This window comes from Bremia lactucae, linkage group LG1, assembly GCF_004359215.1.
Source record: "Bremia lactucae strain SF5 linkage group LG1, whole genome shotgun sequence".
NCBI lineage: Eukaryota > Oomycota > Peronosporomycetes > Peronosporales > Peronosporaceae > Bremia > Bremia lactucae.
In genome coordinates this window covers 5,113,899-5,136,211 of record NC_090610.1, presented here as the reverse complement: position 1 = coordinate 5,136,211, position 22,313 = coordinate 5,113,899, and the positions used below count along the sequence as shown (strand labels likewise).

The 22,313-nt window shown below is 45.1% G+C and overlaps 3 protein-coding genes across 3 annotated transcripts; all 3 read right to left on the bottom strand.

The window, feature by feature from the left end:
* Positions 1-1,354: 1,354 nt before the first annotated feature.
* CCR75_002068 (uncharacterized protein) lies at positions 1,355-1,561 on the bottom strand (the record flags this gene model as incomplete). The annotated part of the gene is made up of 1 exon (XM_067960168.1): positions 1,355-1,561. The coding sequence occupies one exon, from the start codon at positions 1,559-1,561 to the stop codon at positions 1,355-1,357; it is 207 nt and encodes a 68-aa protein (XP_067822968.1).
* Positions 1,562-7,763: 6,202 nt separating this feature from the next.
* On the bottom strand, positions 7,764-9,721 carry CCR75_002069 (uncharacterized protein). Its single transcript, XM_067960169.1, has 3 exons — positions 9,445-9,721; positions 8,685-9,377; positions 7,764-8,622 (listed from the first exon to the last, which is right to left on the bottom strand). Exons 1-3 carry the CDS (start codon positions 9,589-9,591, stop codon positions 7,909-7,911), a joined length of 1,554 nt encoding a protein of 517 aa, XP_067822967.1. The 5' UTR covers positions 9,592-9,721; the 3' UTR covers positions 7,764-7,908.
* Positions 9,722-10,465: 744 nt separating this feature from the next.
* Positions 10,466-11,941, bottom strand: CCR75_002070 (uncharacterized protein; the record flags this gene model as incomplete). Its single annotated transcript, XM_067960170.1, has 1 exon — positions 10,466-11,941. One exon carries the CDS (start codon positions 11,939-11,941, stop codon positions 10,466-10,468), a length of 1,476 nt encoding a protein of 491 aa, XP_067822474.1.
* Positions 11,942-22,313: the final 10,372 nt, after the last annotated feature.

The following is a 22,313-nucleotide window of genomic DNA, read 5'->3' as shown; positions in this document are numbered from 1 at the left end:
CACTGGTCAGTATGGAGTCCCGGCAATAACGATGTTTCGTTGTTGACAGCCAGCACGTCCTATGACCGACCTCTCGGTGGTGTCATAGGCGAGTTTGATGCTAAAAACGTGAGCGAGGCTCAACGTTTTGTGGATAAGCGATTAACCATCACACGAAAGTCCGTGACGCGATGGCAAGTGCACAGGACATGTAAAACCAATATGCAGACCAAAACGGTCGCAAAAAAATGAACGCCTTAGGGCGAAAGATTAAGTACTGCTACCCTACCTAAAATGCAGTTTCTGTACGACCTGGCGGTACTACAAAGTTTATTGCCGCGTTTCATCGGGACGTTTACGGTGGTCTAGGAGGTTGGAGACCTTACTTATTGGCTCACACTCCTGCCGTATATGAAGACGCACCCCGTCTTTTACATGGGTCGTCTGAAATGGTATGTTGATCCAGAAGAGATCACATGCCCCAATGCGTCTAAGGAGACCAATGGTGACGTCAACCGTGAGTCTAGCGTCAGTCGAGTGAGAGAGACGGAGAAGCTGAAAAAATTCCAGCCGAATGACTCCTTCCACCGCATTTTGGGCTTAAAGAGCGAGGATTTCACGCGCGTAACGCGGACACTTCAGCATCAGCCTATCTTAAAGGTCCAGTTTAAGTTTTAGCCTTTGGTAACCCTGGCTATCATTTGCGCGGACATCGTGATTATACGAAGTCAATCGCCTAAATTGATATTCGAGATCCCCGATCCGTCGTTTAGCAGCACTCAATCCTGCGATTAAACGGAAGCGGGGTAGAATGCCGCGCGTAGGTGGGCGAAATTGCCACTCCTATCGGGCGCCGCCTGCACTGATGGATGTTGACTGGAACTGAAATTGCGTTCAGCTGTTTCGAAAGTGTTTTTATCAATGATGTGCTCAAGCGCGTCATCGACTTCGTTCTTCATGGCTGCTAAGACGCATGCAAGAGAAGAATTTATCCGTCAAGATCTTCTTCTCTAAGTTTCTCTCCAGCTGTACCTGGATGATCTGCCTTCAGTGTGCTTAAACTCTGTCACAACAGAGTCCATTTAAAACTGATATTTCGACCTTCAGATCTAACTTTCTCTTCAAGGGACCACCCGAACAGTTGCTCAGGCCGCGCCAGCCACCACTTACCTGCACGTGCCTGCGCTGTTCGGGATTGGCCGTTGTTCCCCATTTGGTCTGTTTGTGCGCGTGTACCGGTAGTAAGCTGTGAGAGGGCGCCAAAGGTATTTCCTGTGGATCACTTCCCCCCTCCACAAGATTCAGTACAAATAATGCGAAATACACGTTGTTAGGCACCGCTCTCGACAGTCAGGACACTCGAGTGTTCCTTACCCTAAGTACCTGGTAAACGGGCGACCGCTGGTGTCATGCAGCGCGCCGAGTTCACGGGAAATGGAAGGACTTGCAGAGATTCCAGCCGTGTCAGCACCGGATGCCACATCCGAAACGTCAATGACCAAAGTCTGACGCGCTTGGCATCGGGAGCAGTGTCGACAAATTCTTGATAGAGAACAGGAACGTCCGCACGGACCGTAAGCATGGGCTTCCATGATAATTCAACCTCATCCAGGCCGAACGATTTGACGTTGGTTTCTCACTGATGGGTTGTAGGGCTCACGCGACAGGCAAGTAGTGCTTCCACTCGATGGCCTCCTTCACCATGAATAGCTTGTTCGCGTTATTCCTCGACGACGCCACGCTGCTCGTCACGATACACCTGCAATCGGGAAGCGTGGCGAATAGAAATTGCATAGGGCACAACTAAATCTTGAATCGCAAACGTGCAATCGTTTAGGGCCTTGAGAATCTTCTTAGGACCATACTAGAGCGAATTTGTTTCCGCTTCGACCAGTACATGTAGCGACCAGAACGTTGGCACCCTCGCTAAACCGTTGGAGTTTTACTCGTTGGTGTTTCGCCTGCCGCTCACGTGCATTACGCCTTTTCCTTCAATAGAATACATGATTTTAGCGTGCATTTCATCGAGGAAAGGCGGACATTAGCGACAAGCTGACGAAGCTCTTGCTCAACCCAACTGATTATCCGGTGCGCAGAATCACGTGGGTATAGGATGCTGCTTAGCTGTGAGCCACCTGGCAGTGCAGTGAAAGCCATGATTGGTGTATCACCTCCTAAGCGGTCGGCTGGCATAACATTAAGGGTAGCCTGTACTACTGGCAGCACCGCTGACCAGTCTTGAATAAGCAGCTTTCGTTCACTCAGAAATGCTTCATACACATCAGAGCTTCACGATTGACCACTTCGATTGTTCCATTTGCCCACGGTGTATACGCTGTGGTAAAGTGATGTTGTGCACCAGCTGCCTTTTGCAACTTCTCGATCACCACATTCTTAAAATGTGTGACTTAATCGGATACCCACTGGTGTGCAATTCCGAAGCTTTTAAAATTAATCTAATAATCCGACATAACTTGCTCTGCTCCAGCTTGTCGGCAAAGATTAATTCGATGTAGCAACGCATGTTGTCTTTGACAACTAGGACGTACTTGTCCCAAGCTTTAGTCTCGACCATGGTTCTCGTTCGGATTCGTAGCTCGAATAATCTCCCGAGCGGCTGTGGCACACGCCTCCTGCCGTGACTATACAATGTAGACACTTTCGAATATATATATAGTGACATCCGCTTCTAAGGTATCACAAAAACACTTCAGACAAAACCTCGTATTGTCGCCCGGGCACCACGATATCCGCCAGCACCTGCATGTGCTATTACACACAATCGCTGTTGAAGTTCTGCTGCCTAGAGTGGTATCCAGACTTGATCATTCGGTGTAAGGAACAGTTCGCGTTTTTGGTTCCAGGTGGCGTCGTCAATTAAGTCGGGTGTTGAAGCGCGTACCGCTTTGTGAAGCTGTTTGATTTCGGCTCCGGAGGGACAAAAATCCCGTTTTTTTAAAGGCGAAACTCGTTCAAGAACAGCAAGTCGCGCAACTCGTCGAGCGGCACGCTCATCCTGCAATGTTGGTCCTGCTCCCCATCTGCTAAGTAGGTCTTCCCACGCGTTCACCTCGCCGGAAACGTGCTCAGTCAAATAATTTAAAGGACTATAGCGACAGGGCTCAGCGCTGAAATTTATTCGCCTGGTAGCGAGTCATTGGACCGTCGAACGGATTATAAAAATATAAATCAGGTTACTGTGATCGGTATACAACCAAAATTCTCCTGGCCTTAAAAAATATAAATCAGACGCTGCGTGGCTTTCCCAATAGCAAAGCTTCTTTTTCAATCGTTGTCGTGCAAAGTGGCTGGGTATCAGCGTCACGTATTGCTCAAAAAAGGAGCAAGAGACAACCCGACGGCCGATCCTCGGATGACGATTGATACGCGAGACGTTAATGAGCGAACAGAGCCGATGCCTTGGCCAATGCCGGTGTTGGAGGTGGTTGTAAGAGCATAAGTAGGAGCGAAATTCTTCATGTCTTCAACTGGTTGAAAGGGTACTGGCAGCTGCCCCTGCACTCCGACTCGCAAGAATTATTTACGCTCGTTACCCACCTAGGAATGTACATGCCTACAAGGGTTTCAATGGGAGCCGCCACTGATTCAGTCGCGTACTGTCAAGGAGTCGCCGAAAAAGTGTTTGGCGACCTATTAAACAGTTAGAAATATGGCTTGGCTTGACGATTTTATAGGCTATGCTCTGACAGAAGATGAGCTGGTACGTCTATTGGCACGTGTTCGGGAGAGATGTGAAACGCACGGGCTGAAGCAGCATGCCAAGAAATGCAATTCCTATGCATTAGAAGTGAAGTGGTGCTGTAAGCTGATCTCCGAGACGGGTGTTCGACATTGCCCAGATAGAATTGAAGGTCTTATCGAGATGAAGCCGCCAAAGTTGGCTAGCGATGAACTGGATGCGACAAAATATCCCTGGGTATGCCAGAGTAACGGCTATACTTTATGCCGCTCACGACCGGACAGCTGTCGCTTCCGGCACAAGAAAGAAAAGCCAGTTGGCAAAAATCCAGCTCAAAGATATCGGCTGGAAGGAGGATCGACTAAGTCAAGTGCACAGTACATTGTACATCCCACCATATTGTTCTGAAGAATATCCTTTTTGGGAATGGGAAGTAGTGTTGGGCTGGTATATTCACAGCATTAAGCTTATTATAGGCATGGGCAATGCGAGAATTACCATTTGGCTTTTTGACACAAAATGTTGGTGTCGATTGCTCTCTCGAACCATTCCCGCCTCGTGCTTAGCACGGAAGAAATCGTCAATGACGTCACACTGTTCCAATGGTGAAGGCCACTGTCGTGTGATACAGCATTTGGTTCCCGGAACCAAGTCAATTTCATGACGGACACCTCTATCTGGAGGTAAAACAGATGGTGGACTAGTACATACCACATCTTGGAATTCTTAATCAAGGCATAAAATGGATCCGTAGGATCTTTAAGGATCGATGACCTAATCCGCGCACTTAGTGCAGCTTTTGTGTCATCCAGGTCAGCTTCGTTCAGAAACGACGATGAGTTTAACTCAATCATAGGTCGAATGACCACCGTCTCGGATAAGTCGCAAGCCTTTAAGGCTCGACCGCACTCATCGTAGACATTTTGTCTAGCTCTAAAAGAGCATAACACGAAGGGATTGCCGAAAGGCTAACTTCTCCCTCAATGTAACCGGTTACACATTAACAAGCGAGTGTAATTGCTCACACGTATCACTTTGTAGGGTATAAACGCTTCGCGTTTCCGCTGTCTTGCCTCTTAGAGGCCGGTCATTCACGTCCACGAATTTTCCAGCCTGAATTGGTTCTATACCAGACATGGTGTCTAATTCGACATCCGAAAGGAGTTAGGTAACTCAACTTCCTTTACCAGCGAACCGTTTACGTGTCGCTTCAAGTGCATTAGAAGGGTTTGACCTAAAATGCCCCGGCGAATCGCCAATAGTGTCATTATTGACACTCAGTATAGTGCCCCTCGGCCGAACATACTCGGTGGACTTAGACGTGCCACTCCTGTATCTCAGGGATATTGCACCCTTGAGGTCCTGGCGAACCGCCAATTGTGTCACTACTGACACTCAGTATGGCACCGCCTCGGCGACCGCACTCGATGGACTAAGACGTGCCACGTACTCTTCCTAAGGATAAGATCATATCTCAAATCCAAAATCAAGGACGAGACAGCGTTCCACACTGTCAAAGTCCAGAAACTTCATTTCTAAGTGCAACGGCACTTTAGGAGCAGTGACACGAATCCCAGTCGCTAAGCGAACAGTGATTGTATCACTTTCATGCGTTTAAGCGCCTCAAAGTACCGTTGAATTCCCTCAAGAGAGAGTCGTCGACATAGTTGCAAGACGCCCCTGAGTCAATTAAAAATTGTCCATGGCTTACCGATGCCCTTTACAGTCGCTTGAGCGACTAATAAGCCAGGTTTGTACTCACGCCCCGTGGCATTACGCATAGAGCTCATTGGGGCTAGGTCCTGTTTAGTCGCACCTCCCAAAGGATCAACGGAGCATAGGTCTTCCCCAGTACGGCGCCCCGCCGTACTAAGTATCGACGTTATTCCGCACCTACTCGATTTCTGGTATTGCTCGGGATTGTTGCTCTTTCGAGCTTTGCGCAGATTACGCAATAAACAAGCCGGGCGTAAATGCTTATGGCTCCCGCACGTGTAACATCTACGGATGTTATGAGGCTGCCTCAGCGAGGCTAAGGTCTGTAGATTCTGGTCTGTTAGACGAAAAACGATGTGCTCGATGAGCTAATATGGTATATATGAGTACTAACGCGAGAGGACTTTAATTCGTATTCCGCGTTTGACGCAATATCAACCGCTGCTTCGAAAATAGACGATATAGTTTCGTTAAGACAAGACCCACGTTAAGACCTATCATTAAGATGGTTAATAAAACCACTTCTGGCAATAAGTCTTGCTGTATGGCAGCAATAAGAGTTCGCAGCTCCTGGACATAGTCCGCTAGGGTACGTTTGCCCTCATTTGACCGAGTCTGAGGTAGACAGGATGGGCGCTCATAGAGGTGGACCCTCTTTAACCACGCGAAAAGTCCAATGCATATAATCCTGTATGGCTTTCAAGCGGTGGTGTTGAGGTTTTTCGTGCTCTAGTAGATTTTTACGTTAGACATAGATTGCGGCAAGACCATTCCCAGTCGAATTGGTATTGGACCGTATAGGTCCATTGTGCTGCCTATATGATGATTGTGTCGCTATCACATTGCCTTGGGCGGCAGCGACCTTATATAATGCCTTCACCATGGCTTCGCGAGAGCAACATTCAATTTCAACAAGTCCGGTTGGTGGCTTCATACATCATCAGAACCAAGTTTAAATAACCACGCAGGCCGGATAATTAGCTCTCGCAGTTTTATCGGTCGAACAGGCGTTATCGAGTCGTTATCAAGGCGCAGTTTTACTTTTCCACGAGAAAAAAGCGAAAGGTCGGTGGTTCAATCCCGCCTGGGGGTAGAGTGGCAAAGAAGTATACAGGAGCGCAAATACATGCCCATTTGAACGAATTGTTGGAAGTCGGTCAAATGGAATGATCTCACAAATTATCAATTAGCTGCAGCTGTAGCGGAGCTACCTCGCTCCTAAAGTCAGAGGAAGACTTTTAGACTCAAAGAGTCTCTAATTTTTATAGAATTAATGGTTTTAACAACTCAGGGAGTCGTACCAGCGAATCCTAGTTCAAAGGATGCAGGGTTTGTAGAACCAAGTGGCAACTAGCGCCAAGAGTATATACCTTAGAAAGGCTTCTATCTCTTACAGATCAACGCGCAAGCCTTAGGAAAGCACTTGACTCTTTAAGATCAAAAAGGGAACTGAACTTTATTAGATTATTTAAAACTTAAAACCTTACCCTAGCTAATTTAAGATATATTTCGGCCGCCAGATTTATATCTGGCGGCGACCACATATGTTACCTATAATAAATGGGATTTAAGTAATTACCTATTTTTAAATAGGATAAAAGGGTATTTTACCCACAACAACGATTCTCCAACCGATGTGTGCCCCATTACATCAGCAATTTTGCTCTGACAGATTCCTCCGTGTCATTTGAATTCATTATAGGCTTTAAAATCTGTTTTTATTGCGCGGCTTGTTGAAACTGGGAGGAAAGCAAGGAAACGGGTAGGATATTATTATTTCATTAAAGGACGATGTGTGCATTCCAATTAGAAATGTTACAATACATCTGACGTAAATTCAACAATATAGCCACCCCCTCTCGAACAATCATATTATACTACACCGATTAGCCAATCAGAGATTTCTGTCTGTGGTAATGGTTAAAACGTCTGTGGCAATAGTCGCACCGCACCCTATTGAATATTTTGAGAAACGTTGCAGTTCGAAGGATGTGTATTCAAATAAATTACCATAAAAAATGCGTGCCATTAATACAATGCCAGTGCGTCAATATATGTCCTGCATCGGGTGATGGGTAACCAGTCTGGAAACTATTCGCAGGTAAGGGTTGCACTTCGAAATGCCGTCGATTCGAGTTTAGCCCTTTAAATTTGCACGTATGTCTTAAGGTGATCCTCTACATGCTCGTTTGCCATGCTGCGCCGTGCATTATTGTATTTCGATGGTATCAATCTATATCAGTTCACAATTTAAATGACTATTTTAGATGCAATAATTGCTCAGTAAAGGGACCGGGGTGCTTTTAACGTCGCATTTTCAATTACGCTGAGGTTGTATTTGAGGTTTCTGCAATAATTGCCAACTCCATTGATGAATCTGGAATGATTATTCTTAGTAAGAGTTACTGATCAGTTAGCTAAGTTCTTGTGTCTAATTAAACCTTGCATTTTACTTTATCCAGACGCGATAATTTTAAAAAGTGTGATTTCTAGCGATTTACATCTTAAGAGTATCACAGATATGCATCTTCCGTCCAAACCTGTTCCATACTATTAAAATGCACCATGTGCGACGATTGTCTGTATGTAGGCATTGCAACTGGCTTGGACTGTTGCAGGACCATTGGCTCCGTAACTTGACTTTGATGCACTTGGGACGTAGGAGTGCCACGAAAAATCGGTGCTGTTACTGAAACAGGACTGTCACTTTTCCACATGTCCCGCTGCGAGCCTTGGACGTCAAGAAGACGCTTATGGGATGGATTTATAAAGGCCGCATCAGCAGAACGATACTGTTGATTGTGTCCAAAACCTGTCGGCGCTGGATACATTGCTCCCCGCATGTTGTTCGTGTAAGAATTTCCCGACATCAAATAATTGCCTGTTTGTTGCTGCTGTATATTATTTGCAGGAGAGCTGTACGAAGAATTCATCATATTCATCGAGGATGAAGAAGGAGGAGTACCCATTCCAGAGCTAGACGACCGCAAGCGTTGAATCGTTGCTTGCATTGGTACGTAGTCAAATGTCTCCTCCTGATTGTTCTGATTCAAGTCATGATCTGGAGACCCAGAGCAGGGAGAAGACATGGACATTGAGCGGCTGTAATCCACGTTCATACCGTTCGAATAGCCACCCCCATTTAGTGGGTATACCATTGTTGGTTGTCGTAAAGAAGACGCCATCATGTTTGAGCGCTCAAAATCCATCAAAGAATTTGGATCCGTCTAATGTGGGATAACAACAATTAAGAAGTTGCTTCAAACATAAAAAGAAGAGAAGAGCGTACCCGTGAACAATTCCCCGGAATTTCAGAAAACAGTTTTTGAAAAGAGGATTGAAAACCCATTCCTCGCTGCGAATATTGCTGTTGTTGTGGTGACAGCTGAGACTGCATGCTACCAAGAGGCCGTTGCAACGGAGAAGGGCCGACCTGATTATTGTGACTTGGCACAATAGGTGACGAGACGGACGCAACACGAATGCTCTTGCCTTCACGCAATGGACCTTTCTTGCGAATCGACTGTCTCTGCATCCGACGCATGGTTGAATAGTAGCGGTTTTTAATGGCATTGTCTGTCCTACCAGGTAGCATCTTGGAGATTTCAGCCCACTGATTGCCAACATTTTTATGGCACTCGAAAATGACATAATCTTCCTCAGCTGTCCACGCATCCTTCCGTACTAGAGGATTCAAATGGTTATGCCATCTTTCTCGACACTGCTTGCCCACGCGGCCTGGCAAGTGCATTGCAATGAGGGACCAGCGCTTGGCTCCGTATTGCTTAACCAATTGCATCAATTTGTCATTCTCCTCTCGTGTCCAAGGACGCTTGCTATTCGAATCCGTCTTTCGACGTACTGTCTTTTCAATAGCATTATTGTCCTCGTCTTCTTCTCCAAACGATTCCACCGCGCTGTCACATTTACTGCTCGTAGTGCTATTCTCATCAAGTGCACCTGATGCCCTCAGATAATTTAGCTGCAAACACAATAACGTTTCCTTAATGAAAATTATGTACCCTTACATAGAGAGCGAACACACGTACGTCTGGATTATGCGCGACTTCAAGAAGAGCCATTTCAACCTCTTGGTTGTTGCTGCCACGATGCAGCATATCGAGCGTTGGACTCGAACTTCCATCACTTCTATCCATGCCTTCATCAAGGTCCATGAGCTCCAACTTGCGGTTCATGTCAGTCGCGGCCGTTGCTCCAGCGTTAGAGAAGCGGTTGCGTAAGCGTTAAATGAGCGTCCAAGTCGGCGACGAACACGTATGGGTAAGCGTTAAGGCTACGACTTGAGTGGTGCGAAGGCGTTTTTCTAGTGCCAGATGGAGCACCGTGTCGCGTCCCAAGTTTGCTGCGGCTCCGCAAGGTCGAAGAGTGGAACGGTTTGCTGCGGTTTCCTTGAATTCGACCAATCAGAGACGGCTTCAATGGATACATTTAGTTCGAAAGGGTGCGGTGCTTGCAAAATGTATGTCTGGTAGAGAAAGAGCTCAACGGTCGGCAGTTGCTCTTAGTATAGCAGAGCGCTTCTCAGGACACACCTGATATATATTAATTGCTACAGTATATAAAACAATGTGACATGACTGTGATGTAGATAGCCACTCTTGGAGTGTAGCCCACATTATATATAAGCAAGGTTATTAAATATAATTTGCTAAGACCGGAGATTTTCCAACTGAAAACGAGGCGAAACCCCCGCATCGCATTGCCTGTCGTCGCGCGGTCGTTCATTTGCTACTTTGCTACGGTACTTAAAACAAATGAAAAGTTTTTGTGTTCGCCTGCAGCGACAGGTTACGTACAACACGTTTCAGCGCAGTGCAACTGCAGATTCTTGCAACTTGACCAATGGTCACGCGGTCGCAATGACCTTATGAAACGTTACTAGCGAAACCATTTTTTACTGTGTCATTTTTTTTTAATATCCACGTTACGTCTCCATCACAGACAATTTGATATTCAAGTGAAGAATTCAAGATAATACAATGTCACTGTTGAATGCACCGAAAAGACGCAAGTCTGAAAAAAGTGACCTTCTTAAACCATGCTACGGGCTCACACAGACATTGCCATTTTAATTGTGCCGTACGGATTGTAATCACGGATATCGAAATCTGTGAACTTAAAGTCATCAATACTAGAAGTTTTTACCGAATTGATATAAAGTTTTGGAAATGGACGTGGCGTACGCGTCAATTGCTGTTGCAGTGGTTTAACGTGGTTCATGTACACGTGCGCGTCGCCAATAACATGTATCAATTCGCCAGGCTTTAATCCAGTTACTTGTGCAATCAGTCGCGTTAGCAACGCATAACTCGCAATGTTAAATGGTACACCAAGCCCCATATCGGCCGAACGCTGGTACATTTGGCAAGATAGCTCTTCATTTGCTACGTAGAATTGGCAAAACATGTGACAAGGTGGCAAAGCCATTTCGTTAAGATCAATTGGATTCCATGCCGACAAGACAATTCGTCGGTCTGTTGGATTCGTACGTAGCTTCTGAATTACTTCCGCTAGCTGATCGACGCCTTGATTCGTGTAGTCTGCCTGCATATCTGTATACTTGGCCCCAAAATGACGCCACTGAAAGCCATAAACCGGCCCAAGATCACCAATTTCTCGATGGTAAAGTCCTCGACTATCCAGGTACTCCCGCGATCCATTGCCATCCCAGATATTAATATTTTTTTGCTGAAGTGTTTGTGCATTCGTGTCGCCACTAATAAACCACAATAATTCTTCCGCAACTCCTCGCCAGAAAACTCGCTTTGTTGTTAATAATGGAAATACATTATCTCTTAGGCTAAACCGCATTTGCGCTCCAAACACTGATAAAGTGCCTGTTCCCGTACGATCTTCACGCTTAACTCCTTGTTCAAGGATCTTCCGGATTAAATCTAGATACTGCATCTCTTCATGCGGCATTGTAGTATCTACTAAAGATTCTGTTACAACATCCTGCATCGTTCCCTTCTTTCTTTCTAACTCGACAAATTGGAATTTAATTCCATTTTCATTCTTGATCTCTGACTCTTCAGTCACTTTAAAATTCTGCTGGAGAAGCTCTAGCGGGAAGAACGCGTCACACTCGAAGGTTCCTCTTACCCTGGTCAAATGCACTTTAGTGCATTTTGGGTAGCTCAGCGCCTCAGCGTACACGGCGCCGCCACCAATGACAAAGATCTGATCCACTTTGTCACCCTGTTGTTGCACTAACTCTAGCGCCGCAAGGAAGCTTTCAGCGACACCCACATTTTCAGGTAGTTTCTTCTTTTGTCTGTACCCAGTATCATGTGTCAACACCACGTTATAACGCTTAGGCATGGGGCGCACTGGTTCAGGCAGTGACTCCCACGTCTTGCGTCCCATGATGACCGCGTGCTGGACCGAAGCATTCGATTGCGCTGTAGTAAGCGCGCGAAAATGCTTCATGTCTGAAGGCAAATGCCATGGAATTTGATGACGCAAGCCAATTCCACCAGTGACCTCCAGGGCTGCCACCACTACGCGGATAGATCGATCAGTCATTTTTGAGTCACTGGTACTAAATGGCGACACGTAATTTGAAAAACTTTCAGTATACTGTAATGTAGATAATTGTATGCTTTTTAAGCATTTATTGTTTAGAAAGTCGACTCGTTTTTAAGTTGGAGCGTAGTTTTCACACTGCTTGTAAAATAATACTGGTCGATGTGGTCCTCATGCCGCGTAACAAATAGTTATTAAGTCGACCTGTCTGTTTTAAATTCTGTGCGAGACAACATCTAAATAAATTTGTAGACGGGCGCTTTTAAAGCTGCCTCGCTTTACAAGCATACACCTTCAAGCACAGCGAGGAAGTGGTTTGACCGTCTTCTCTCACGTGCAGTGCACACAACGAACTTAAACCTTAGAACAAGTGTCGTCACGGAAGCGATTATCCGTCTTCACGTGCACATTTGTTATCTAGGAAGTAGTTTTAAGACTGATTTTACTAAAAGAATTTTAAATATACAATCTTTTCACCCAATCAATAAATGCCATCTCTGTAGATGTGCATCCCAACGTGGCGAGCGTATTATTCCGTATGTGTAACGAGGTGTATCGTTACATGAAATTAACACTAAAGGTTGTTAGTTAATATATTATCTAAAAGTCGATAATATTTGAAGAATATTACCTTTACATGGTAATATCCAGAATTCTTATCCATAAATAGGTATAGACCATTATATCTATTTATTCCGCAGACTAATCAGCCGCAGGAGTAATCAAAGAGAGTTACAGATAAGATAGAGATAAGAATTCATTTACATGTTTAGTATTAGGTTATAATTAAGTTAGCATTTACAAAGATAGAACAAGAGACACTTAATTATATTTAATACAGTTTTCATTTTACCCTCTTAAGTCTAGTTGTCTTAAGAGAAGTCTTCCTCTGCACGTGCAGTGTACGTCAATTAACGTAAGGCACCACTCGCAACTGAAGCAGTGCGAAGTGGACTTGTACTGAAGCAGTACAAGTCGTAGAGCCCCGTTACATCGGTGGTGAAACGCTAGATCGTTTGTGCTTTTATTATAAATATTTTAGCGGAAATTGCTGCGGCTTCACCTGTATCGGGGGTGAAAAACGCTAGATCGCGTCTTCATGGATGTACCTCGAGAAATGAACTCGAAAATCTGATACTGCGACGTGAAGTATTCGAGGCACCTGTAATGAATGTAGGTTGACTAGTACTGTTGCCAGTACTAGCAAAAGGTGCCCCGTTTCAGGACAGGAGGTTTAGCAGTAGAAGTCATGCTGCACAAACAAGTGTTTGAACGTAGGGAAAGTGAGACAAAAGGTTTGAATGGTGGTTGAAGCAGTGTCGAAACTGTCTGAGAGTAGACCCTTTATTTAAACAACGGTACGGGAGTAGGGTATGTTAGTAAAAAGGGGTGAAATTTTGGAAAGGTACACCTGAAGACATTTTTTAGGGTGTTTTTGTAGCAAAACAAATAGTGATTCCACAGCAATTCCAATTTTTTTTAAATAAGATGTTTTAGAAGTTTCCTAATAATATGGCAACCTACTGTAAGGGAGATCGCGTAGGCTTCTTTTGGAACCAACTGACTTATTATAGGTTTCGACATGGCCAAATTTACATCAAGGAAGAAGATGTGAAAAAACTTTCGGCTCCTAATTTAAAAAATTCACTTTAATCTTTATTTTTATAAGATTCAATTTTGTATTGGTGTAGCAACCGGAGCCAGCACATTGATCTGGTGCTACCGGAAAGTGGTACTTATGCTCGACGATTGCATAGATTCTTGCATATTGCACTATGTTAAGAAGTGGCGGATTTTGTTAGCGCTTAAGTGATGTGTACTTAGTAAACCTTCCTTTAGTGACAAATCCCGACGTTTGGTGGGTAGAAGCTACCCCAATTTAAGATCCATGTACGAATCGCGAACGGAGCATAAAGACTTTAGTTCACACAGCTCTCTAGCGCGAAGAAGGCATGCAATTTAAAATTTATCTGCAGCTAAATAAACATAAAATAGCTAGTCTATGCAATATTTACTCTCGAGCAAATGAGACTCGTTTATTTTTGAATTGTCCTAAAATATACATGACCTTACAGAGCTGCTGACTTCGAGCAACGCGACCCTTTGTCCATCTGTATAAGATATAGCTCTTTCTCGCACCTAATCCAAATCTAACACAGCCGACAGATGTATTTAAATGAATGTAATTTGGCAATATTAAAGTTATTTAACACATATCGAAGAAGACATTTAAACCCTTCATTCTTTTTTTGCTGTTCTGGCTTAAAGTGAGAATGTTATTTTCTGGGTACGATTATTTTGTGTGACACTCCCATTAAAGTAAGCACATCATGAAAAACGTCCAGTAGGATTCTTAACAAGACAAATAGAGTGTTATCATTTAAACGGACGCAGCATGAAACGGTATATTCGCTAGCACTGCCTCAGTACTAGCTACGCTACACTGATAACAGTGAAGGTGTACAGTCCCTCCAAATACGTTACTTACACGACGTGCAAAGGAAAGATTTAAGCTTGCTAAACATGGCTTAGCAACTGAAGGTAAATACTATGGAAGGCTTGTTATAGGGAAAAATAAAACTGTACTTAATTTGGTAAGTTCCTACGTACTAGTACTTATTGATGTCCTCACTTAAAATATTATTATATAGTGACTTATTGTTCACCGCCCATTTGCACGACTATCAGCGATTGGCGGGGTTGATTTAAAGGTTTGAATTAACCAACAAAAAGAACTGTCAGATAACTGCCGCAATTTTACAATGCATGGTAATATTGAACATATTATCTATAATATAATTCTAGTTATAAAGGCCGTCGCTATGACCCATACATTAATACTATGGCCACAGACGAAGCAACTACGGCCATAGACTATTGATTCAACACAGCTCACAAAACCTTTCGAGTATACAAAAAAACGCTAGAGCACTTTATGGTCGGCGTGAAATTTGCGTTGAAATCACTGAGAGCGACATCTGACGTGCGGAATCCACAACACAAATAACGTAAAAACGAGAAGAACCCTACTTCTGAAGAACATGCGCAGCTTATAGGAATACTGGAGAAGAAAAATATACCTAAAGCCGAGGCAGCATGCGTAGATGTGGATAAGAAAGATTTATCGGGAATTGTTCACAAGCAACCTAATTGAATTCTGCTTTTCATAGAAGAGAAAAGGAGGATGACGACGAAACAACCACGAAACAGCCAAAATAGCGATTTGCTGGCATTTAAGTTGACTTGAGCTCCGGCATTAGTTATTCGTCTTATGATTGTGTGAACTAAATGTCAAGTGGGAATATGTCGCTGGGCTTGATGCTGCGAAAGATTACTCAAAGATGCAATTATGTTGCCCGCACGGTTTCCACAGCTTCTTACAGGAAAGCCCTTGGAAGTTTTTTTCTGTTCGGGGTAAGAGCTCTATTGCTATGTAAATATGCTGCATTTTTACTAATAGCCGCCAGGAATAGGCAATTCGAATGAGGTTTCACGCTTTCAATCTATGTAAATATGTTGCATTTATTACTACTAGCCGCCAGTAATAGGCAAGTCGCATGTGGTTTCACGCTTTTCAATCTATACAAATATGTTGCATTTATTACTACTAGCCGCCAGGATTAGGCAAGTCGTATCTTGCTTAGGCCGTCGCAACGGAAGCAGCTGCCACATATTTGCCGTTTCATCATTCGGTTGGTATCAAAGTGTCAAGGTGAAAGCGAAAAGTACGGCAACAGTTAATTCTTATCGAGACAATGTATTAATTAACGTTTGCTCTGTAGGCTGGCTAAAAACCTTTTTGAAATGGCGCGGGAGAAAAGGCCTGCTATTGTTTTCATAGATGAAATCGATTCGCTTTGTTCGAGTAGATCTGAAGGCGAAAGCGATTCGAAGCGCCGAAATTAAATGAAATATTAATTCCGATACAAAGCATGGCTAACAAGCACGACGGTGCGTTGGTGCTCGGTACAACGAATGTACCCTGAGAACTTGATCCAGCACTCAGACGGCGGTAGTATTCTGTATATTTGATCATTAAAAATCTGATTTTCAGCTGTTTATAAATACTTCCAGGTTTAAAAAGCGGATTTACATTTTTCTTTCTGAAGTCAATGCACGCAAAGGTTTACTAAGCATTCATTTGGGCGACATCGAACGAGCTAAGCGATGTTAATTTCACAGCAAATAGTAGAGGAAAACTGAAGGGTACGGTGGTTTTACCGTAGTTTATATAGTTCATGCAATTAATGATATTAGTAACAACATCGCGTGCTGTTCTGGCTACGCGCTGATGGAACCACCTTGGAAAGTTATCTCTTTACTTCCATAAGATTGCGATATAATCGGTAGTGCTTCATTTCCTAAGATTTTGCTGACAGATCTATATGCTCAGTGTGATGACAAGGCTCATCCCGTCCAGAATGGCTCATTTGTGACACCTTGCGAAGATGACCCGCCGTGCGCGTACTGCTTCATTAGGCTCTCATCGTGCCAGCCGAAGTGCCCAAAATTACAGGATCTTTTCTGATATCTATATATGCTAGGTTAATGGTAGATACTCTGAGGAGTATGATGTTGCAACGGTGGCTGTTGCTGTCTAATATCTTGGATAGGATAACGTTTAGCTGTTGCGAGAAATTGACTTCGGCTCTGTACATTTATGTGACGCTGCAGATGAACGTCAGTGTGATGTTCGGCGCCTTCCTCTTCCTGGGTGGCATCGCTTTCACATTTTGAAACTGAGAAAAGTCTTGTCGCGTCGATGTGTTGTTGCTCGTTCCGCTTGGTCTTTGTAACGGGCTAAATTTACCCTATGTTACACAATTCCCGTTAAGTACACTTTGTGTACTTAAAGGGGTGATTAATAACTTAAGTGAAGTAATAAGACCCACCACTTGGATGTGGCTCACATTGTGAACCACCCTTGTGTATGTGATGCACATTAGTGCATTCACATTGGGAGGGATGACGGCTAACGTCATCCAAGATACGAGGTATTTAGAAAAATACACTTGCAATAGATAAAAGTGCTTCTACAAAGATGGCATTTATGATTGGTTGAAATAGGATTTAATACGATTAAATATATATTAGCCTAGAAACTATTTCCTAGTTCACAAGTGCGCACGTTGAGCCGGATAACCGCTCCCGTGACGTCACTTAAACTAAGGCTGCTAGTTCGTTGGATGAGGTCGCTTAGGCGCCCACCAACTACCTCACTCTGCGTGAGAGAAGACGGTTGGGTAAACGCTTCCTCACTATGCTCAGAAGGTGTGGGCTAGTAGTGCGTGGCAGCTTTAAGTAGCGCCCGACTACACTTGGTAGCACTAGTAGCCCCTTCCACGACCTGTTCTCAGAGCATTTTAGTGAGGATGAGCCTCAATATCAATGGAGCTTATTTCCGCGACCTCTCCGAACATCATTGGGAGGTGACAGAGCACTTGGCGCAGGGACTTGGTGAACAAGCTCTTCTTTATAAGACAAAGATTCGCGCCATGTACCAGCCGCCGTACAACGAAATGATGCTTCAGGCGCGCTTCTTGGGAGCGCGACAGGCGAAACGATCCCTGCAAAAATATGTGCAGGAGATACGCTTGGTGTCGGCGTCCATTAGTGCGTGTCTGATACCGAAACACATTAAAATGCCCACGTTTAGAGCAGATTACGGCACCGCCCATCGCGATAGGCCCTTTTTAGAAAGGTGCCGTCGCCGATGAAAGAGGCAATCCAAATTGCCTTAGTTGAGGAGGACACCTTCAACAGTGTCTCAACGGTTGCTTGGTATTAGCCGTCGACGGAGAGGTCAGATGCCACTCCCATGGAGTTGGGCAATGCAGACGTTGTCTGTTTTGAATGCGGCAAGCGCCGCCATATGATGACTCGCTGCTATGCCAGGGTCACTGCTGGTGCAAAGACGCCCAGCAAGAGGAGTCCCCCCCTAAAGGGCGAAGGCAAGAACCAGCGTGCGAGACGCATAAGTTCCGCATCGACCACTGAGGGGTCGGGAAAGATAGGAGCGTAGTTGAGGCAGGATGCCCTACTGACGCGGACTCTGAAGCTACCCCTAAGTTTAGAGTTATCGAACGAATGGGTAGCATAGTCCCCGAGGTCTCGAAATTTCGGACCTCAACCCTGCTGGTCTTTAGCGCTCAAGTACGAGAATATGACCATGTGTTGACCCTTCTCGTGGATTCGGATGCATCACAGTATTTTGTAAGACCCGCGGCTCTAGACGGAGACCGGCGATGCTTGAGACGCTTTGACAGGATGACAAGCGAGATAGGCGATCGTTCGTTTAGCGGACGGCGCGCTCGTCACGTCTGAGGGAGTTCGAGTTGAGCTCGTTTTCAGTTTTAGTGACTTCTCTTGTAAAGAGAAGTTCACAGAGCTAGGTATGAAGAGTCCGTGTGACCTCATCCTAGACATGCCATGTTTGGCAAAACACCAACCATGGATAGACTGGCGCAAACGCACAGTTACTTACTCTACGCATGACACCGGAAAGGATGTGCTCCTGCGAGAGGCCTATGCAGCTGATGTCGTGTCACAGTTGATGGTGCGTTGCGGGATGTCAAACGTTGCCAAGTCCTACCCAGCTCGTGGAGACTGGGTAGTGCAAAGACGATGACAAGTAGTCATGCCTCCGAATGTCTTGCACAGAGCCCAAAGCCTGTGGCAGTAAACGGCGAGCTGACAGCAAGCGTCGCATGAACCGGCACAGTGCCTAAAATGTAATGGGGCACACATCGGTCGGAGAACCGTTGTTGTGGTACATTTACTTTATGGGTAAAATACCCTTTTATCTAATTTTAAAATAGTTAGTTACTTAAATTCCATTTTATTATGGGTAACAAATGTGGTCGCCGCCAGGTAAAAATGTGGTCGCCGCCAGGTAAAAATCTGGCGGCCAAAATCTATTTTAATAAGCTAGGGTAAGGTTTTCAGATTTAAATAATTAAATAAAGTTTAGTTTTCGTTTTGATCTTAAAGCGTTAAGTGCCTTCCTAAGGCTTGCGCATTGATCTGTAAGAGATAGTAGCCTTTCTAAGGTATATCGTCTTGGGCACGAGTTGCCACTTGGTTCTACGAACCCCTGAATTCCTTGAACTAGGATTCCTTAAGCTTTTATAGCTTGTACGACTCCCTGAGTTGTTAAACCCATTAGTTCAATAAAACTAAGTGACTCTCTGAGTCTGAAAGTCTATCCCTGACTTTAGGAGCGAGGTAGGTCCGCTACACTTGGTAGTACTAGTAGTCAATCTACGCCTGAGTCTTTAAAAGACTAATTTCTCACGAAAATGGAAGAGGTTCCAGAATTGTCAGAAGCGCGACAGGCCGCTTACGACAAGCTCAAAAAACTTATTCGGGCTTGAGCACGTGGAATTTATTATCTCCCAGGGACAAGAGGTCCTGCATGCAAGGCTGAAGCCTTCATGCGGTACGAAGCCTCCCTGATCAGTCAGATACAGGACCATTTAGCGGCATCTATGCCAACCCGGTACATCTCTGTACCTGGCTCAGAGCCGAGGGCTCGCCCTCTAATTGTTAATGTGAAAACATTCGAGGGAAAAGAGGGAGAAAATCTCCCTTTTTGGATTAAGCAGATGGAAAATTCGATTGATTCCGCCTTGTTCTTATCAGAACGGCAGAAGGTGGCTATGGCCATTTCCAAACTTGGAGGTAGAGCCATGGAGTGGCAACTATCGTGCAGTGCAGCACGTCCATAAACGACGCTTTTCCCTCATGGGATTCGCTAAAATAGCAAATGACGAGCATGTTTGCACCGCCTGATCAGGCTTTTCGCATGCGAGCACGGCTCCTAGCGACTCAACAGGGTAAAAGAATCCTAGGGGACTTTGTCCAGGAGTTGAGAACTCTCATTGCGTCTATGCATCAAGACCCGGTGCAAGAAGCAATTGTAGTGACCATCTTTATGGGGGGGTCTCAATGAGGGCGTTGCCTGGACGGACTTGTTCCGATCTCATCCGGCTACGTTCGAAGAGGCAGTTGCCATAGTGCTTCGCGCAGAGTTCGACTTTAAGTCTGCTGGCGTTAGCACGCCTGTCTACCGAACAAGCTCTTCGAGCACATGGGTTCCGTCAAATGGACGAAACCCATGAATCAAAGCCTCGTTGAGGAAGGAGATGAGGCTCTTCAAGCTGTGGAACAGCATAAAACGATCCGTAGATGTTATATGTGCGAAAGCACGAAACATTTACGCCCTACCTGCCCTCTTCGAAATTCGCGTAAAGCTCGAAAGAGTTCCAGCTCCGACCTATACCAGAGATCTGGTACGGTGCGGGAAAACGTCGATACCCAAAAGGTGCGGGAAAACGTCGATACCCAAAAGGTGCGGGAAAACGTCGATACCCAGTAGGTGCGGGTGCCCTACGGGAGAAGACCTAGGCTCTGTTGAACCTCAAGGAGGTGAGAGTAAACAGAACCTAGCCCCAATTAACTCAGTGTTCAATGGCACGGGGCGAGAGTACAAGCCTGGCTTGCTAGTCGCTCAAGCGACTGTAAAGGGCTTTGATAAGCCGTGGTCAATTTTAATTGACTCAAGAGCGTCTTTGCAATAATGCTCGACGCCTTTCCCTTGAAGGAAGTCAACAATACGTTGAGGCGCTAGAGCGCATGAAGGTGATACAATCACTGTTCGCTTAGCGACTGGGACTCGTGTCACTGTTCCTAAAGTTCCATTGAACTTAGGTATAAAGTTTCTGGACTTTGACAGTATGGAACGCTGTCTCGTCCTTGATTTAGATTCGAGATATGATCTCATCCTTGGTATGGCCTGGCTAGAACACCATGAGCCATGGATTGATTAGAGGTCTAAGACCTTAGGCGCCACGCGCAATGTTCTTAGCAAAGTTTTGGAGAGTCATGAGCCCACCTTTGCTAGGCAACAAAAGCGCTATTGGCTCGGATCATTGAATGAGTCTGTCAGTGTATTAGACATTGGCATGTCTAAGTTAATAAACTATAATGCTAAAAACATTAATTCTGAGCCCGACTCAGCAGAAACAAGTGAAACGGCACGTACTCCGTCGTGTGATACTCGTTAGAATAACGATATACTAAATGCTGAAAGCATTGTTGGCCTAAGGCCAGGATGATGGCGCATTATTGCCCATCCAAACTTCTCTCGTTGCTCACAACATGGAGACAGCAAAGTTTTCTAATGCTGTCTCGTCGTCTGCGCTGGATAGCGCAGCGACCATTCATGAGAGCGCTGCTCATAAAAGCGCAGCCGCTTCTCCGTTGGATAAAGCCACAACGCCTTATGCTCAGACCATTATCCATAATGGTTGGCCGAATCATCATGGGTGCAATATCCCTGAGATACGCGGAGTGGCACGTCTAAGTCCACCGAGTATGGTCGGCCGAGGTGGCATCATACTGAGTGTCAGTAGTGACACTGTTGGCGGTTCGCCAGGACCTCAAGGGTGCAATATACCTGAGATACGTGGAGTGGCACGTTTAAGTCCACCGAGTGTGGTCGGCCGAGGTGGCACCATACTGAGTGTCAATAGTGACACTAATGGCGGTTCGCCAGGGCATTTTAAGTCAAACCCTCCTAATGCACGTGAAGCGACACGTAAACGTTCGCTGGATAAGCAAGTTGAGATACCTAACTCCTTTTCGGATGTCGAATTAGACACCATGTCTGATATAGAACCAATACGGGCTGGAAAACCCGGGGACGTGAATGTCCCGGCCTCTAAGAGGCGTAATGTCTCTACTCCAAGACAGGGGAGACGCGAAGAGTTTATACCCTCACAAAGTGTACGTGTGATCAATTACATACGCCTGTAAATGGTGTAACCGATAACATTGAGGGGGAAGTTAGCCTTGCGGCAATCCCCTCGTTACATGCTTTTTTAGAGCTAGACGAAATGTCTATTGATGAGTGCGGTCGAGCCTTAAAAGCTGGTGACTTATCTGAAATGGTCATTCGACCTATGGTTGAGTTAAACTCATCGTCACTTCTAGACGAAGCTTTCCTGGATGACACAAAAGCTGCACTTAGTGCGCGAAATGGATCATCGATCCTTAAAGATACGGATCCCTTTTATTCCTTGATTAAGGAATTCCAAGATGTGGTATGTAATAACCCACCATAAGTTTTACCTCCGGATAGAGGTGTTCGTCATGAAATTGACTTGGTTCCAGGAACCAAATACTGTGTCACAAGACAATGGCCTTTACTAAAGGAGCAGTGTGACGTCATTGACGATTTCTTCCGTGCTAAGCACGAGGCAGGAATGGTACGAGAGAGCAAATCTCCTCATCCGACATTTTGTGGCAAAAAGTCAATTGGTAAATGGCGCATTGTACATGCTTATAATAAGCTTAATGCTGCAACTATACC